Genomic DNA, 20,612 nt, shown 5'->3' on the forward strand with positions numbered 1-20,612 from the left:
GCAAAATCCCCCTCACTGTATCAGGCAACAAGAAATTCATTTGGAATTCCCCAAAATAGTTGAACCAGCCATTTTCTAGCATTTTTTGCACGACATGTCCCAAGTTAGCCGATTGGACGACATCAACTAGAATTGCATTGCGTCTCCTATTTTGACAATAGTTGAAGAAGTCCTTCGAGTAGGGAACAAAGACATTCTATTTGGAAAGGCGAACTAAGAGCACTCTATACAAATTTGGTTGATATTGAAAAGGCCGCTCTGTACACTTTTGAGCTTTGTGGCCCATCCTAAGATACGTTGCACACCGCATCGAGTCCTTAGAATTGTAAGCTTAGTGGTCAGGACCTAGGCACTTGAAGCACCGACCTTAAAGTTTACAAGGTCTGGCGGAGATAACTTTTTTTTTCTTAAGAAGTGGTAGTGGCCTAAGGTTCTTGTGAGAACAAGGTTTTCTTGCAGGACTTTCCGAGGGAAGTAGCAATCCAAATGTAGTTCTTTCTCCGTCTGTGATTGTCAATAACTAGTGATTTGTGCCCAAAGGCAAAAGTGTGGCTTCGATTATGGTCCTCCCGTGGCCACCATTAAGAGATGCCTCACTATCCTGGAAGAGACAAATAGAAGTCAGTGCATTTCCTACTTTGTCAACCCATGTAACCTTCTTAACGATCCCTCCCTTTTTGGTGAGTTGTCTTCTCCTGGACGGGTCCAAGGTAGTTCCATTCTCATCGAAGCCTAGGTTGAGGGAGATATTCTTGGTGATCCTTATCTTTACAAGTTCAAAATTTTTTTCCTAGCATAGGATCCAAATTCAAACCTGAGTGGTGAGCATCTTTCGAGCTATAGTATACCTTTTTCACCTGGGCGTCCACCAGAGAAAGCCATACCTGAAGTTGGGGAAACGATTCCCTTTGGATGGGTCTTCATTGATGGGCTACAGAAGCAGCTTCCTAGGAAGATGTTGTAGCTTTGCTTCCAACTTTACATTAGGTTCTTCTCCGACCAAAGCTTCTTCAACATTCTCTTTGGTTGTGTCTCTCTACCTCACCTCCGACAACCCTGCCTTGGTCGGCGGAGCTTCGGCCATATCTAGCTTTCTTTCCTCCTCTTTCCCTCTCTTTCCCTTTCATGCCTTTTAGCTCGGTTGCGTCGCCCCAAACTATCGTTGTCAACCTTTTGGACCTTTGGCAACCCCCTTAGGCTCTGTCACGCTGCTGGATGGCCATCCCCAAACCCTAATCTGGTTGGAGCTTCAAAGTAAGGGAGCTCAGCCAAATCTTGTGGACTGCTATCACCACTATTCCCAACTGCTAGCCACCACCTTTTCGGCCCTCCACCTGTCAGACCTCACCTTTTCCGATTGGCGCCGGCCGCCCTTGGTCGCAGGGAGCAAATAAGCCTATGTCTGCCATTATTGTTGCCCAACTGAAACAACTGTAGGCCAAGCTTACTGTTTCGGTCATCTCTGTTGTCAACGACCCCTTCTCTATGGAGTATGACCTTCCCAGGTGTTCCTTCATCGTTGTGCTCCCCTTTGTTGCTGTTTGATCGACCCCTAATTGGTGGTTGGACTGCGACGCTGCCAAGAACATCTTGGTTCGAAGGAAAGGTTGCTCCAACTTTGTCGACGATAGCTGTTAGTGCTCGAGATCATGAGCAAAGTGCTTGAGACTTTGCAGCCCACCTAAAAGTGCTATTGGTCGACTTCTAAGTCACGAAAATGTCTATAATGAGCCTAAATGTTCAATTTACATACTAATTGGGCAATTATGAGAAATAGTGTAGCACACTGAACTTTAGCAAATTGTAAGATTCTATTGTCCGAATATTATTTGGTACTATTCTTGGTGTGTTTGAGGGTCGTGGATTGTGTTCCGACCTATTACTCGCATCTTGAGAAGCGAGAGGGAGTACTTAGCACCAAATCTGCAAATTGCAAGTTTTGAGGTGCTAGGTACTGGTACCTAGGTGGGGTACCGGAATCCCGTTGCGTAACCGAGAGTACTACTCTCGGGTTTGGGTTGAGGGGTGTTGAATATCGGTACGGAGTCGGCGGGTACCGGTACTGGGGCCGGGTACCAGTACTGCATTTAGTAGGTACCGGTACACTGCAAGCTACCCGCTTGACAGAGGCTCGGGTTTTGCGGGATGGTTGTCGGGTACCGGTACTCCCCTTCGAGTACTGGTACGTAGTGTAATCTGCAGTCTGGATGTTTTTGAGGGGCTTTTTGGGGACTGTACACTTCTATAAATACCCTAACACCCCCATGAGGGGTTCCTTGTGCTTGGAACCAGTGGAGGAGTCTGGTAAGCCTCCTCTCCTTCTCTCTCTAGATTTTTACTCTTTAATTTGAAGTTTTTGAGGTTTGATCTCTTCATTTTTCCTTGTCCTTCATGTTTGGATGTTCTTGGACCTTGGAGAAGCCTTGGACTTGAAGATTTGAACTTGGTTAAGGAATTATCTCCAAACCTAGCATCAACTTAGCTTGGTTTGGAGTTCTAAAGAATGTTAGTAGTATTATTTCTTTCTTGGATTGTGTTTTTGAGAGGATTTTTGGAGTTGACCTAGTTTTTGGACAACTAGGGTTTAAATTGGGTTTTCTTTTGGTTGAGCTTTTAAGGCTTAATTGTTGGTTCCAATACTTCCTTTTAGGTTGGAATTGAAGCATCCTAGCCTTCGTTGGGAGTTTAGGAGAGTTTTTCCTCATCTAAGGTATTTTCTACCTAATTATGGGGTGATTTTTGAGGAATTTCGTAGGGTGCTCGTTCGAAGCCCCTAACCCTCTTAGAATTTTTGTTAGGGAGTTAGAAGGGTAGTGGACAACTCCGTTCGCGCAAACGAAGGGGTTTCGAGGAGTGTCCGGTGGATTTGACCTCACCGAAATGGGTGAACTCCTCTTATGTCATTTTTTGTGATTTAAAATGAAAAATCATGCATATTCTTCCTAGATAGAGTATAAATGAATTTTTGAATGCTAAGAAATATATGCTACATGTCAAGTTTATATCATCTATATAGTAGAAAGAAAGTGGTATATGGAACTTGTATGTGAAATGACATCTTTTATATTATATTAGAAATCATGTTATGTTTAGTAAAATGATAAGTATTACATGCTTACGGACAAATGAATTACACATGACATAGTGGACTTGAACTTCATGTATGGACACTTGACTTAGTGAATGATTAAACCCCTACAAAGTGACATAGAATCTAACCTTGGGTCGCTAGTACTTGTACCATGTTTTAGACATGATGACCGATGACTTGATATGGATGATCATACTTACTGGCCACTGTGCTCATTCGCACAAGCTTGTGAGGGTGGCTCCCTACAAGCCGGCACTTCGGAGTTATCCTACGCGATATATGCTCGCCTGTGCAGGATTGGGTACCTAAGTGGATCGCCGTGGGGGAGGCTGATTCCAAGTGGGGAAATGTTGACTACCACGGGGCCATTAGGCGGCGCAAGCCGGACTATACTTATGTAGGCCCTAGTTTAATTGAACAATGCCATTCAAAAGAATAATGTGAACATCACTACTAGATAGTGCATACTAGTTGGACATGCTTATTCATGATAGAATAGCCTTATTACTTGTTAAACATCATGCTAAATAGAGGCATAGTAGCTTAGTAAATTATTACTTGCACAATATTCATGTTGTTTATTCAGTTATTCTTATTTACTACTTATGCCTCGATAACCTAGTGGCGTATTTCACTGATGTCGACGGCTTACCCACTGGTAACTATTGACTAATAGTTTCCATTCCCATTTTGTTGATGTTTTTGTTGACAGAGCCATCCATGTCGGGAGAGGCTAGGGGCCGCGGCAAGGTAGTCGCGACTAGCTAGACTTAGCCGGGAGATTCTACTAGGTGGTCATCTCTTCTTTTGTTGTAGTTGGGGAGAGATGTTTTGTACTCGATGTATAGAGGCCACCCTTTTTGTATTTAGTTTTATCTTATGTGGATTCCAGATTGTATGAATTTGGAGGATTATTATTGTTTAGTTATTTTTTTTTACTTCCTATACTTGTCTTTTGAGAGTAGTTATGTTTATGCTCTGATATCATGCTAGATGTTGTTTTATTCTTGTATGATTTCACCTTGTTATTGTAGACGCCTTATATGTTTTTGGCATATGGCGGGTTTGGGCACGCACTGGGTAGGCTTTCGCTGGGGCCCGGGCGTGACATATTGGGTTCTTTTACACAAATATGCATCACTGGCTATTTTGGGTATTACTCATGTATGACCTTTGGACTATTGTCCTAACTCTGGAAAGTGATTCAAAACTCGAATGGGGATTTAGGTTCGTTAATCGCCGAGATTGGTATATAATATGTGATTTCAGTTTGAAATTTGTGAAAAATCATCATAGTTGCATTTTATTATTGCCGAGCCTCCTTGGCTAGTCAACTCTCACTATCTTGAGTGACTGAAGATAGTGGGAGGGTAGTGGTGGGTTTTGTGGCTAAAATTGATAGTTTTAAAGACTCGTTGTGGTATATTTTTTGCTATAAGCCTTTTTAGCATTTACCTCGCGTGCGGCTGCTTGGACACCCAAATTGGTGTGTTTCAGGGCAGCCGATGGGCTATGGAGATCAATGGCATCCCTCAGTGTAACATACCGAAACCTCGACAATTAAATTCGAACCTTGGTCAAATTGACCAAAGTGCGAGATTGGTACGCTTCGGAAAGGCCGAAGGCGTCAAATAATGCAAAAGTGCATTACTGGGGATCTTCGAGAGCTTTGGAAATCAAATCTGCAAAACTGCAGGTTTTGTGCTCCCAGGGACCGGTCCCAGGTCGGGAAGACCGGTCCCCGAACGCGTAGGCAGCGAGATGGCCGAAAAATCGGCTAAGTCCTGGAAAACCAGCTCTCGAGAACCGGTCCTTGCGAGGCGAGACCGGTCCCCAGAGAGCGGTTCCATTGAGGGAGACCGGTTGCATCGCTCGCAGCTTGCGCAGTCCGCGGGAGAAGCTCTTGGGGATCGGTCCCAGGTCGGGGAGACCGGTCCCTGACTGCGAAAAGTGCCCAGTTTGTGCAGTGCACTGGAAATAAAGTGGAGGGGCCTTGTTGTAATTGTTACAACACATTATACATCCAACCTCCTCTCCCTTTACAGCCATTCACACATCTCTCTCTCACTTTCTCTTTTTTCTCTCTCTAGAGAGCTAACCCTAGAGCTTGGAGAAGAAGAAGGAGAGGCTTGGAGGAGGATCCTTGGTGGATTTTGGTGGTCCAAGGAGCTCTCCAACAAGAAGGAGCTTGCTAGGGCTTGGGCAAAGGTGAGTTTACTTACCTTTTGAGTCTAGGGTTTGGTTTTGATCACTAAGTCTTGGAGTTTTGGGGTCCTTGTGAGCTTTAGAAACCTTGTTGAGCTAGAAGCCATGAAATCCATGGTTTTCTTGTAGAGCTCTCATGGTGGATCACTAGGGCTCAAAGTAGAGGCCCTAGGGTTGGTTCAAGAGGCTTGGAAACTTTATTAGAATGCTTTTTAGATGATTCTAAGCTATCTTTTGCTTAGGGATGAGATCAATCTAGGAGCTATTGCTATAGGGCATTGTTAGGGCTCAAATTTGGAGCTTTTGCCCTAGAAATTTTCGAGGACGAATTGACCTCATAGAAACCTAATTGGGGGTGTCCTCGTTGCGTTGGACAACTCCATTCGACGTTACGAAAATGTTTAAGTATAGTTCGTGTACAAAAGGCCTAATAAGGCACTATTTTGATTATAGGGCGCGGAATCGGCTTTCGTAAAATTCGGGAGTCATCATATTCTACACCTACACGACCATTAGAGGTGGGGGGTGCACGCCGGAATTATCGGATTCCCCTTTATGTCTATTTACACCTTTGTTGAGCATACTTGTATATAGAGACATTCATGCATATTAGAGTAGTTCACATGTGAATGATGGTTTAATTTTATTTATATGCTTCTAATGTAGTTGAACATGTAAAATGATTTAAGCCATAGCGGACAAGTATGTTGAGACTCTAAACTTGTGTGAATGTAGGACTTGAACTTGACTACAGTGAACAAAGGTGGCATTGACAATAGAGACATGATTGGCCTTGAAATGATATTGTTACACAAGGTTTGACAATAATGACATTGTAGGAAGAATGACTTAGTACATGACATAAACAATAGGTAAGAACCTATCAAGACATATGCATTATGACTAGTGGCTATGTATCCTCAACTTGAGGATTGGATTAAGGCTCACGTGGACTTAGGCTTCAGGGAGGTCACTCCTCCTCAAGTGGTGTACTCCGGAGTGTAGACACCACGGGGAAGAACCCCGTCGACGATCCCTCGGGTGGAAGTGCTAATTGCCTCCCCCGGTAGACGGGATAAGAAATTGTGAGCTATTGGGGTTAACAAAGTTAACCGGTAAGATTGGGTACAGAAAGACAAAGTAATGATATAGAACATGCATGCATGCATACCAAATATTGTTGATTACATATATCCACTGACATTCTTTTGCAGATATCGTAATAGATGCATTAGTACTGGTTACTTTTCTTCCTTTGTTGTACTTATGCCTGGATAGACCTAGTGGGTAAGTCGGCGAGGTCGGTTGCCGAACCCACTGGAAACTTCGTTCTAGTTCTCATGACCACTAACCCTACAGGTCCTAGCATGAGCGGGGCGGCGGAGGACCGAGGCAAGGGTTTAGCGCCGTAGGTAGCGGCCACCGGGACTTTTTCACATTTTGTAGTAATTTCCCTTTTGGTTTACATGTATCAACTTCTTTTGTTGATTTAGAAAGTTGTAAAGTTGAAACAAATATGTAATTTGGTGAATGGCTAAATGTAAGGAATTATGAATGAATGCAAATAAATGTAATAGTTCAGTTTACTTTTATTTGGTGCAAAAGCAATAAAGTATTATGTATCTTGCGTATGATAGATTAGAGCTTTCGCTTCCGTTGTTGCTTGCCCTCGTGCAAGCCTTGTATAAATGCTAATCTCATTATTTGATTGCTTTATTATACATATTTTAGAGCCTTGGGCGGCAGGAGAGGCTCTGTCCGTTCGGCGTCTGTTGACGTGACCCGAACCCGACCAAATTGGCGGGGATTGGGGCGTGACAGATATAATGGTATCAGAGCGAAGTTGAAAGCAAAAGTCTAGGAATGACCTAAGAACCCTAGGAATTGGAGACCTTAGGAGCTTAGGAAACGTTTAACGTGGATTTGGTTTATGCGAAAGCAAATGATTGGATTAACGATAACACTTCTCTAGAAGGAAGTAGAGATGTATTAGAAGGCTTAATTGTTGTCTACTTAAGGGACTTTGTGGGGCGGCCGACCACATGACACCGAGAGTGGAAATGATTATGCTTATTGCGTTCGCTTAATTGGGAAGTTATTTGGAACGTGTAAGAGTCACGTGTCTCGAGTACTAATGTGTGTGTGCATTACGTTTCAGGACGTGATGGCACCACCAAGAAGAGTTACGAGGTCCACGCCGGCGGAGCCTCGGGAGGAACCCGGGCAGTCGGGGTCGGACGAAGTACACGAGTTGCGAGCCCAGGTAGCGGCTTTGGCCTGGGCTATGCGACAGCAAGGGGAGCAGATTGGACAGCTCCACACGATGATAGCCCAACAGGCAGCAGCAGCTGTACCTAGGGATCCGCCCGCGCCCGCTGCTCCTGTGGCGCCTACGCCGGTGGTAGTGGCGGCACCGGTGACGGTTGTTCCTTCGGCGGCATCGGGTTCATCGGCTCCTACTTCCGATGTACTTGAGGCCGAGAAGGAGCGATCATTGGCGGCTTTGACGGCCTTCAAGAGGTTTAACCTTCCGACCTTCGACGGCGATGTCAAGGATCCGTGGCTGGTGGAGTCATGGCTAGCCGCGATGGAGGCGTTGTTCGAGGATATCTACACCCTCGACAAGGATAAGGTTCACCTAGCGGCCCATTGTTTTGACGGGAAGGCGCGGCTATGGTGGACTCAAGCCAAGAAGAACCACTCTTTGGACTCTGCTTCCGTCACCTGGGAGATGTTTCGGGAGATGCTACTGTTGGAGTACTTTCCTGACAGCGACCGGCGGAAGATCAAGGAGGACTTCCGCAAATTGAGACAAGGAGGTCGAACGGTGCGGGAATATGAGCGGGAGTTCACGCACCTTACAAACTGTGTGCCAAGCTTGGTCCATGGCGATAGGGACCGGGCAGAGACGTTCGAGCGTGGGTTGCGGCCGGAGATCTTCAAGATCATACATGCGCTCCGGCTAAAGACCTATGAGAAGGTTCTCGATCGGGCGCTCTGGGTCAAGGGCGGCAACGCAATTGCCCAAGATGAGCGCGAGGCGTACGAGAAGGATAAAGAAAGGGACAAGACCAAGAAGCGACTAGCTGGTGGGTCAGCGGGTCAATCGAGCTCTAAGCGACCCCCGCGACCACAGCGATCGTACGGGCTGGGAGGCAGGAGCGACTTCCTTCCCGTGTGTTATTTGCAGCGGGAATCATAGGCCCAGGGACTGTTCCCAGCGCGAGGGGAGATGTTACCGATGCGGTTCTGCTGGACATATGTGTTGGGACTATCCGGGCGGTACATCTCCAGCCCTCTCAGCGGCCTCAGTTCAGTACACCCCACGGCAGCAGGCAGGACTGCCACCCGCCGTATCTGCTGGACAATCGTCGGCGCCTCGTCAGTCGGAGGCCTGTCGAGCACCTAGTGGACGGGTATTTGCCACTCAGGTAGAGGAGCCGCCAATTACCGTTCCCGACGACGTCGTGGCAGGTATTATTCTTATCAGAGGCACTAGAGCTAGAGCCATATTCGATATTGGTGCATCGCAATCATTCATAACAGCACCATTTGCACTAGCTCATGACATAGAGGTCACGCATTATGAGGATTATTGGACGGTGACAACACCTGGGCTTACGTTTCATGTGCATGACGAGTGTTTGGACTGTCTAGTACAGATAGGCGATTGGATCATGCCGATCGACCTATTAGTGTTGAAGCAACTATAGGGATTTGATGTAATCTTGGGCACCAACTGGCTCTCCAAGTATTATGCAGTTATTGATTGTGAAAGGAAGGTGATCACTTTTCGTGAGCCTAACCAAGAGAAGATGATTTATAAAGCATGCAATGGAGCACGCTTCGCGGCGACTATATCGTCGGTGAGGGCAAGGAAAATGATTAAGGGTGGTTGCAAGGCCTATTTGGCGACCATCGTAGACCCTCAAAAGGAGCACCCGCAGTTGGAAAATATTCGGGTAGTATGCGAGTATCCGGATGTATTTCCGGCGGAGTTACCGGGATTGCCACCGGACAGGGAAGTCGAGTTTGTCATTGACTTGATTCCCGGGGCGGCGCCAATTTCGAAGGCTACGCATAGAATGGCACCGGTGGAGCTAAAGGAGTTGAAAACCCAGTTGAAAGACTTGCTCAATAAAGGCTTCGTGAGGCCGAGCGTGTCTACGTGGGGAGCTCCAGTGCTATTTGTGAAGAAAAAGAATGGCACACTTCGACTTTGCGTTGATTATCGCGAGTTGAATAAAGTAACGATCAAGAATAAATACCTGTTGCCGAGAATTGGCGATTTATTCGACCAGTTGCAAGGGTCAAGGGTATGTTCTAAAATTGATCTTCAATCGGGGTATCATCAGTTGAAGATAAGGCCCAAGGATGTGCATAAAACGGCGTACCGTACGCCGTATGGCCATTATGAGTTTACGGTCATGCCATTCGGGCTCACTAATGCCCCGGCGGCATTTATGGACCTAATGAATAGAGTCTTTCATCCGCTGTTGGACCGGTGCGTCGTGGTATTCATTGATGACGTATTGATATATTCTCGGACCGAAGAAGAACACGAAGAGCATTTAAGGCTCGTGTTGGAGATACTCCGGAAGGAAAAGCTTTATGCAAAACTGAAGAAATGTGAGTTTTGGCTTTCGGAGGTTAGCTTTCTTGGGTCACGTTATATCCGGAGATGGCATCTCGATGGACCCAAAGAAAGTTGAGGCGATTAAAGATTGGCCTCGCACGACAAGTGTGGCGGAAATTCATAACTTCCTTGGACTTGCGGGCTACTACCGGCGTTTCGTGGAGGGGTTTGCCAGGATAACAACTCCACTAACGCGCCTTACACATAAAAGGGTGAAGTATGTTTGGAGCCCCGAGTGTGAGCGTAGCTTTAAGGAGCTAAAGAATAGAATGACATCTACTCCGGTGCTTGCCTTGCCGACACCGGGAGAGAGTTATGTCGTATACAGTGATGCTTCATACATTGGTCTCGGGTGTGTCTTAATGCAGAGTGGCCGCGTCATAGCTTATGCTTCGCGCCAATTGAAGAGCTATGAGAAGAGCTACCCGACACATAATCTCAAATTAGCGGCGGTTATCTTCGCGCTAAAACTATGGAGGTATTACTTGTATGGGGAATATTGTGAGATCTACACTGATCATAAGAGTCTCAAATACTTGTTCACCCAGAAGGAGTTGAATTTGCGACAGCGGCGGTGGTTAGAGTTACTGAAAGATTATGATGTTACGATTCTCTACCACCCCGGGAAAGCAAACGTCATGGCCGATGCTCTGAGTAGAAAGTCGGCGGAAAATTTGGCGATGGCAGTTACACCTCAACCGGCTTTGCAAAGAGAGATGCAACAGTTTGGTCTAGAAGTTGTGGTGCCGGGAGTGCCGACAACACTTGCCACATTGGTTGTGCAACCAACCTTGTTGGAGAAGATTAAAGAATTGCAAACATCTGATGAGTTTCTCCAAAAGGTGCAGAGCAAAGTTGAGAGCGGTAGTGCCGATGATTTTGGCATTGGGGCCGACGGTGCACTTCAATATTGGGATAGTTGGTGCGTGCCCAAGGACGACGATCTTCGGAGCGCGATTATGCAAGAAGCGCATCAATCTCCCTATAGCATTCACCCGGGCGGCACTAAAATGTACCAAGACCTAAAGTTGCATTTTTGGTGGCCGGGCATGAAAAGGGATATAGGAGAGTTCGTGGCACAATGTCTCACGTGCCAGCAAATAAAGGCGGAACGTCGATTTTCGGCGGGAAAATTGCAAAGTCTACCTATACCCGTGTGGAAATGGAAAAACATTGCAATGGATTTCGTGACGGGTTTGCCTAGATCACAAGGTGGACATGACGCGATTTGGGTAGTTGTGGACCGGTTGACAAAATCGGCACACTTTTTGCCGATCCACACTACTTGGTTGCGAGACAAGTTAGCTCAAGTCTATCTCGATGAGATTGTGAGACTTTATGGGGTTCCGGTATCTATTGTATCGGATCGGGACCCTAGGTTCATATCTCATTTTTGGAAGAGCTTGCAAGATGCATTGGGCACACGGCTCGACTTCAGTATGGCATTTCATCCTCAAAGTGACGGTCAATTGGAAAGGACGATTCAAATCCTTGAGGATATGCTTCCAGCGTATGTACTCGATTTTAAGGGCGGATGGCACGATCATTTGCCGATGGCGAAATTCGCATACAACAATAGCTATCAAGAAAGTATTGCGATGGTGCCATTCGAGGCCCTTTATGGAAGGAAGTGTCGCTCGCCTATACATTGGAGCGAGGTGGGTGAGAAAATGGTTCTTGGCCCGGATGTTGTGCGGGAGGTGGAGGAGAAAGTTCGCCTTGCCCGACAAAGATTAGCGACGGCGCAATCGAGGCACAAGAGTTATACTGACAAGCGGCGAAAGGATATTGAGTTTGCGGTTGGCGACCGTGTATTCTTAAAAGTATCACCGATGCGGGGAGTAAAGCGGTTCGGTGTTCGCGGGAAGCTAAGTCCCCGCTATATCGGACCCTTCGAGATTTTGGAACGAGTTGGCGCGGTGGCATACAAGTTAGCATTACCATCGAGGCTTGAGGGGGTGTACGACGTGTTTCATGTATCCAATCTCCGCAAGTATGTCCATGATCCGGAGCATATTCTCTCGTAGATACCGATAGAGCTTCAAGAGGATATGACTTACGAGGAGTTCCCGGCATACATCGTCGATCGAAAGATGCGAAAACTACAGAGTCGTGAAATTCCGTATGTTAAGATTCATTGGAGTGAATACGGCGGTCGGGAAGAAACGTGGGAGCTCGAGGACTCGATGAAGGGGCGTTATCCCCATCTCTTCGAAGAACTGGATTGAGGTATGAACCTCAATTTCTAGATAATCAATTTTGCGGACGAAACTAAATTTAAGGGGTGGAGAATGTAACATACCGAAACCTCGGCAATTAAATTCGAACCTTGGTCAAATTGACCAAAGTGCGAGGTTGGTACGCTTTGGAAAGACCGAAGGCGTAAAATAATGCAAAAGTGCATTACTGGGGATCTTCGAGAGCTTTAGAAACCAAAATCTGCAAAACTGCAGGTTTTGTGCTCTCAGGGACTGGTCCCAGGTCGGGAAGACCGGTCCCTGAACGCGTGGGCAGCGAGATGGCCGAAAAATTGGCTAAGTCCTGGAAAACCAGCTCTCGGGAACCGGTCCTTGTGAGGAGAGACCGGTCCCCAGAGACCGGTTCCATTGAGGGAGACCGGTTGCATCGCTCGCAGCTTGCGCAGTCCACGGGAGAAGCTCTCGGGGACCGGTCCCAGGTCGGGGAGACCGGTCCCGGACTGCGAAAATGCCCAGTCTGGGCAGTGCACAAGAAATAAAGTGGAGGGGCCTTGTTGTAATTGTTACAACACATTATACACCCAACCTCCTCTCCCTTTACAGCCATTCACACATCTCTCTCTCACTTTCTCTCTTTTCTCTCTCTAGAGAGCTAATCCTAGAGCTTGGAGAAGAAGAAGGAGAGGCTTGGAGAAGGATCCTTGGTGGATTTTGGTGGTCCAAGGAGCTCTCCAACAAGAAGGAGCTTGCTAGGGCTTGGGCAAAGGTGAGTTTACTTACCTTTTGAGTCTAGGGTTTGGTTTTGATCACTAAGTCTTGGAGTTTTGGGGTCTTTGTGAGCTTTAGAAACCTTGTTGAGCTAGAAGCCATGAAATTCATGGTTTTCTTGTAGAGCTCTCATGGTGGATCACTATGGCTCAAAGTAGAGGCCCTAGGGTTGGTTCAAGAGGCTTGGAAACTTTATTAGAATGCTTCTTAAATGATTTTAAGCTATCTTTTGCTTAGGGATGAGATCAATCTAGGAGCTATTGCTATGGGGCATTGTTAGGGCTCAAATTTGGGGCTTTTGCCCTAGGATTTTTCGAGGGCGAATTGACCTCGTAGAAACCTAATTGGGGGTGTACTCGACGCGTTGGACAACTCCATTTGACGTTACGAAAATGTTTAAGTATAGTTCGTGTACAAAAGGCCTAATAAGGCACTATTTTGATTATAGGGTGCGGAATCGGCTTTCGTAAAATTCGGGAGTCGTCATATTCTACACCTACACGACCATTAGAGGTGGGGGATGCATGCCGGAATCATCGGATTCCCCTTTATATCTATTTACACCTTTGTTGAGCATACTTGTATATAGAGACATTCATGCATATTAGGGTAGTTCACATGTGAATGATGGTTTAATTTTATTTATATGCTTCTAGTGTAGTTGAACATGAAAAATGATTTAAGCCATAGCGCACAAGTATGTTGAGACCCTAAACTTGTGTGAATGTGGGACTTGGACTTGACTATAGTGAACAAAGGTGGCATTGACAATAGAGACATGATTGGCCTTGAAATGATATTGTTACACAAGGTTTGACAATAATGACATCGTGGCAAGAATGACTTAGTACATGACATGAACAATAGGTAAGAACCTATCAAGACATCGGCATTATGACTAGTGGCTATGTATCCTCAACTTGAGGATTGGATCGAGGCTCACGTGGACTTAGGCTTGAGGGACGTCGCTCCTCCTCAAGTGGTGTACCCCGAAGTGTAGACACCACGGGGAAGAACCCCATCGACGATCCCTCGGGTGGAAGTGCTAATTGCCTCCCCCACTAGACGGGATAAGAAATTGTGAGCTATTGGGGTTAACAAAGTTAACCGGTAAGATTGGGTATAGAAAGACAAAGTAATGATATAGAACATGCATGCATGCATACCAAATATTGTTGATTACATATATCCGCTGACATTCTTTTGCAGGCATAGTATTAGATGCATTAGTACTGGTTACTTTTTTTCCTTTGTTATACTTATGCCTGGATAGACCTAGTGGGTAAGTCGGCGAGGTCGGTTGCCGAACCCATTGGGAACTTCGTTCTAGTTCTCATGACCACTAACCCTATAGGTCCTAGCACGAGCGGGGCGGCGGAGGACGGAGGCAAGGGTTTAGCGCCGTAGGTAGCGGCCACCGGGACTTTTTCACATTTTATAGTAATTTCCCTTTTGGTTTACATATATCAACTTCTTTTGTTGATTTAGAAAGTTGTAAAGTTGAAAACAAATATGTAATTTGGTGAATGGCTAAATGTAAGGAATTATGAATGAAAGCAAAGAAATGTAATAGTTCAGTTTACTTTTATTTGGTGCAAAAGCAATAAAGTATTATGTATCTTGCGTATGATAGATTAGAGCTTTCGCTTCCGTTGTTGCTTGCCCTCGTGCAAACCTTGTATAAATGCTAATCTCATTGTTTGATTGCTTTATTATACATGTTTTAGAGCCTTGGGCGGACAGGAGAGGCTCTGTCCGTTCGGCGTCTCTTGACGTGACCCGAACCCGACCAAATTGGCGGGGATTGGAGCGTGACACTCAGAGTACTTCATGGGTTTGTAGAAGTGTTTCGGTGAATTTTCGAGAATTCTGGTATGTTTCAGGAATCGATAAATGGAATTGATCACCCGATGGTTTTACTAGTGATTACGATGAATTTGGGTCACTTTGGTGTTAATTTTGGATTGTGAGACTGATTGAAACTTTTGAATCTTTCTTAGGTCCGGGCGATGTTTAAGACCATCCGTTGAGTCGCGAACTTGATTTTGGTCTTGAAGTGCATGCTTCAATCCAAAGTCGACAAAGTGGTGCCTACTCGGTTATCTTCTTTTACCCTTTATTCTTCTCTATGATTGAGTATTTCTTTTGTACCATTTGACTCATTATTTTATTTTCTCTATTTTCGTTGATATATCATGTAGATTATTTTTGTGTTGTAGAGCTGTTGACCTTTCATTATTTGATTACATTACATGGTAGCAGTTGACCTGGTACTATACTATTACGTTTGTGACATTGTTTGACCCATATTGGTTGATGAACTTTCTAGTTAACTCTCTTGACTATTTGTAGAAAGTTTGGCTATTGAGCATATAGCATCAATCGCCACTGCTCACGGAGCATTTCATGTACACCAGTTGTTTCGCCACCGTAATGGTATTCTTTTTTGAAAAAGTGGTCGTATTTGGACCCGTGAACCCTATGCGATATTTTTGCAGTGAGGTTACATGCCGGTGGCTGAGTATAGATGTGGCATTGCCTAAGATCTTTAGACCAATATGGCAATATTTGCATTGGGTTTGGATATAGACTATTTTTCCAGTTGATGCATACATGTATATGTTTACCCTTGTTATAGTAGCAATATTATTTTAGATGTTTAGTCATATACTTCCTTTCCTATTTTACTTTTGCTACTGTACCAGTTATATCTGCTTGTACCTATCATATTTATCTTATCACTCTATCTTGTTTACTAGTGGGTACAGCTGGTCTTCAGCGGCTTGCAGTACCAACTAAAAAATATGTGTACATATTTCTCATCCTCTATTTTCTTCAGGTGAGGTTAAGGATCAGGACAGTGCATGAGGTGGCTATTAGATAGTTGTGTTCCCTTGGCAGTAACTTCGAGATTTAGTTTTATTTCTTGTGTTTTAGACCCTTGTTATTTAGTTATCATTCATATAGCAATTGTGGATTTATGCTTCTCAGTACTTTTCATATAGTTTCTTTTCAGTTCGATTTTCAGTATTAGTATCTCCTTACCGGGTAATTGTTTATACACCCTATTAGTTTATTATTTATATGTTGTTGTTGTTGTTCTTACTATTGTGGTTGATGTGATAGTTGAATGTTGTAATCTTGGTTCCTACGCCATGCATGTGCAGAAAAGACTCTGTCCGTATGTTGTTTACTCATCTTGTTACTTTATTATTTATATGTTGTTGTCGTTGTTTCTATTACTATTGTAGTTGATGTGATGGTTGAATGTTGTAATCTAGATTTCTACGCCATGTATGTATAGAAGGGACTCTGTCCATGTGGCAGGTCTGTGCATATTCGGGGGAGTCTTTTAGTTTTATATATGTATGCGTTTTTCGTTGTTTTTCCTACAGAATGTTTTATAAAAGAGCTCCAGAATGCGACACCATCCTCATCTCGTCTAGATCTTCCTTAATTTGTCACTTTTATGGGTCTTTACTGAATATCTAGGGAGTATTGATAAAAGGTTTTAATATTTCATGAAATAATATTTGAATTTGTGAAATCCTCACATAAAATTTAATAATAAATATTTCCTCTATCACTACGACCGTAAGTCCATATATAATGTAAGGAGAAATTGCGACAGTCCTATGGGCAGTCTTCTTATCCACAATATCCTCAATCAAATATATTGACAATAATGTTTTGAAATGAAATAATAATTAGGTACATTAATCCCCTGTATACTGAACTATCATTTTCCAAAAGTCTATTTCATCTTGCTTGTATTTCAGTTGCGGCCATCTCTAGTGAAGTACCTTACAACAGGAAATTCTAGAGTGAAACCAAATAAACTTCAAAGCTACAAGTTCAATTTAGCGTTTCTATTTCTACTCTAAAGACAAGTAGAAATTAATTAAGGCCTGAAAGGAGTTACATTGGCAGAACTTTATCCGACATTAGCAAAATAGCTTGTAAAATTTGTTTGTTAGTTGGTCCTTTTCAATGCGTTTCCTACTAGGTATCTTTATAGAGAATATATATATGCAAATTCTACAAAGTTACACCTTCATGATGATGATGACAAGGCTATTCATTGGTATTTGATTTCTCTTCACCGACGAGGAGCAGCGGCTATGTAAAGGAGTGAGGAGGAAGGAAGATTTTCCTAAACTTGTCTTCTTATTCTCTCAGGTGAACTGCGGTGGTGACATGCGAGGGATATGTGAGACAGAGAGCACACATGCTCTTCTTCCTCTTCTCCGTCAATAGGCATGCAGAAGTGGCAAGTGAGCGCCGGTAGCGGCATACCTTGCTTGGATGGCAAAATATATTGTTTAAAGAATCTAATTCCGTATGGAAATTTTTTAGTATGGTTGTAAGTATGTTGTTAATTCTTTCTTTTTTCAAAAGCTTACTATCTATGATTTAGCAGAATAGTATATTTTTTACCTACAATATAATTTTATTTTATTTTGAAAAAACTAATTTGAAAGAGAAACATCATATTTCATTATAGGGTTAATTGCATGCAGGTCTCTGCAAACATGGTGAATTGCAGATATATCCCTACAAAGTTCAATCCCTGCAAAAGTCTTAATATATTCAGATATGTCTCTCTGGTTTTAGCATCCGTTAGAAAACTGTTTATTTTTTAATAGTAGATTCGTGAAGTGATATTTTTAGTCTTACAAATATGTCCCTCCAAAAGCTCCAGCTGGTATACGTTTGCAGAAATGCCTTCACAAATGTCACTTTTTCCCTTTTCTCTTCCTTTTCGGGCTGCGGGAGTGGATGACGGCAACGGCGACGGCGGCGGCAGCGGCGGCTACGTTGCCGAGCTTGTCGGAGTTGCGGCCGACGAGAATGAGGTTGAGGCCCGCAGAGACGAGACGGAGGGCGAAGGTGCCGCCGATTCGAAGAAAGAGGAGAAAAAGGAAGAGGAAGAAGAAGGAGGAGAATAGGAGGAGAAAAATTAAGGAGGATATGAAGAAGAAGAAGAAGAAGAAGAAGAAGAAGAAGCAGAACATGAAGAGGAAGAGGAAGAAGAAGAAGAAAAATAGTAAAATTGTCAATTCACCTTATTAATTAACCATGTTTAAATATTTTAACTGTGGTTAACTAAATTTGTCTAACGGATCTTAACGGTAGAGGCATATCTAAATACATTAGGATTTTTCAGGGATAACTTATGAAAGATGAGCTTTACAGGAATATATCTGCAATTCACTATATTTGCGAGGATCTGTATGCAATTAATCCTTCATTCTAAATATTTGATCACACTATTTATCAATCAAATATATTAATTACTCGAGTAAATTAAAAAAATATATCATACAAAATATTCATGTATGCAAATAAATCCTTAAATATTAAATTGTTATCCTAAAATCCATATGTGGACCTGTTTCAAGAAGAGATCAACATTTCTCGATGTTCGTTTAGTGGGAGGTGATCTCCGCAAGGAAATAACATACAGAAATTTCATTAATTCTTAATAAAACTTCTTACTCATCAACCAAAAGAGATAAATAAATAAATAAATAAATAATAATTACATATAAAATATTAAAATACTATATTTACAATTTAATGTTTTAGTAATAATAATAAATATTATTTTACAAGACACGATACAAATAAACCGACCGTCCGTAACGCAAGTGGCAAAAAGTTTGATGGTCGGTATCCGAGGTTCCAAATTTGAATATTAGTTGATTCACATTTTCAGCTGAGTTTATTTTAAATAAAATAAACGAACCAGATAGCATGTTACCTATCTCTCAAAAAAAGACACGATACAAATAATACTTTTTCTAACAGCATAAAAATTTAGAAAAAAAAATGATTACCTCATTACAAGAAAAGAATGAAAAAAAAAACTTACAGCAACGCCGAAGACGAAAGAACCACAGACGGCGACGGCAGTGCTGAACAGAACCATGGAGATGGACTCCTCGCTGCGCGGCAGCCTGCCGCCGATGAGCGGCTCCCTCCCACCACCATTCTCGTACTCTCTGATATTTGCCATGCACGTATGACTGCTTCCCTCGCGTCTTTTTTTATCTCTCTCTTTTTGTTTCTCCTTCCTAGTTATATTACAGTGGTTATTGAACCCAAAAAAAAAAAGAAAGAAAAAAAAAGACGATCCTTTATTTGCTCTCCTTTTTCTCTCTCTCTCTTATAAGGAGTTAGTCACGTGGCCTAGTCGTGTACGCACCTTATCAACAGCTGTCTCTCTTTTCTATTTATACATAGCAAAAGCTAAGAATAGCCATTATTTGCCCTAGAGTTTTGGGATGGCTACATACGCATAGCTATTTTCCCGGGCATCTTGGTCCAGTACTTCATTTGGCCATTAAACTGCATTTAACTGTGTGTTTAGTTCCTCGTAAAAATTATCCTGTTTATTCTTTTGTAGAGCACAATTTCATCACAAAAAGTAAAATGTTCGTCCACAAAATTATTCGTGCAGCAAAATATTTTTGGCTAACTACAGCGCTGCCATAATAACCTCGCTATAAAAAATTATTGTGAGGAAAAAAACTCTCGCCACAAAAGATGCCACTATATATTTGTGATGAAATAGTACGTGTTGGGATAAAAATTTTTTAAAAAAATTCAAATTGAAAATATAGAAGGAAAGAAATTAAATTGCAATTTAATTACTATTTTTTTTAGAGGATTAGGTGTCAATAAGGAAAGAGATAAAGAAAATCTTATTACCCTATCTTCAAAATTTTTTTGAATTATTTTTCAAAACCGAAGAGGTCCTAGAATCACTATAAATTGAACCATGGATTAAAAAAAAATGAGTTTTTTTGGGAGAAGAAAAGGGACATAAAAAAAAAAAAAGAAAGCAAAAAAAAAAAGAGAGAAAGTAAGAGAGAGGGGAGTCCCCTCTCTCACAAGCCAACAAAAACAAAGAAAAAAGAAAAAGAAGAAAAAGAAGTTGAAAGCACAACAACCACGGCGACAGCTACGACAACTCCGACGACGACAACGGCGCGCAAGGAGGCCTTATGGTGATCTGGGACGATCAAACCATCCGGATAAGTCTCAATGGTTGCGGATAAGGCGGAGGTCGTTCCAACTAATTCTGTTAGGAAGACGGAGATGGTTACAACTAATTCTGTTAAGATATGGATCGAGAGGATTCCAACTAATTCGGTTTGGATATAAATCGAACTAATTCGGTTAAAATATGAATCGAAACGGTTCCAACTAATTCGGTTAGGATAAGATCGAGATGGTTTCAACTACTTCGGTTAGAACAAGAATAAAGTTGTTATTTTGTTCTTATCTTCTTGTAAGCCGGAAGGCAATAAATAGGAGCCCTACCGGCTCTTGTAAATCATTCCAGTTTTAGAGAGAATTAATATACAGACTCTTCCACATACAAATATTGTGTTCTTTTCTTTTTGTTTTCTTAAATCTGGTTTCAGATATCCATCGGGGAGGCGCTGCGACATTGCTTTCTCCTCCGACGGATCAAGTGGTATCAGAACATCTGACCCTGGTGCATTGTGCGAACCAGAAGCATCTACAAAGCTACCGGCGAACAACTCTCCGTCCTCGACATCTTCCATAAGCCACCGACGAGGAAAATGAAGAGTGCATCTACCATGTCTGCAGACGAGCAGATAGCGAAGCCATCCGACCTTGCCGCCAAGGTCGCCGCTGTAATATATCGAAACTTCGGTAAATAAATATCGAACTTTAGTCA

The 20,612-nt window shown here is 43.1% G+C and overlaps 1 protein-coding gene across 1 annotated transcript in view; it reads right to left on the minus strand.

The window, feature by feature from the left end:
- Positions 1-19,093, minus strand: part of LOC109719223 (sugar transporter ERD6-like 16) — a 40,964-nt gene extending 21,871 nt beyond the window's left edge. The window contains exon 1 of the mRNA XM_020245773.1: positions 18,774-19,093. Within this exon, the coding sequence (XP_020101362.1) occupies positions 18,774-18,917 (144 nt within the window). The 5' untranslated portion in view covers positions 18,918-19,093. The remainder of the gene's footprint in view (positions 1-18,773) is intronic.

The sequence above is a fragment of the Ananas comosus genome, linkage group 13 (genome assembly GCF_001540865.1).
Source record: "Ananas comosus cultivar F153 linkage group 13, ASM154086v1, whole genome shotgun sequence".
Lineage (NCBI taxonomy): Eukaryota > Viridiplantae > Streptophyta > Magnoliopsida > Poales > Bromeliaceae > Ananas > Ananas comosus.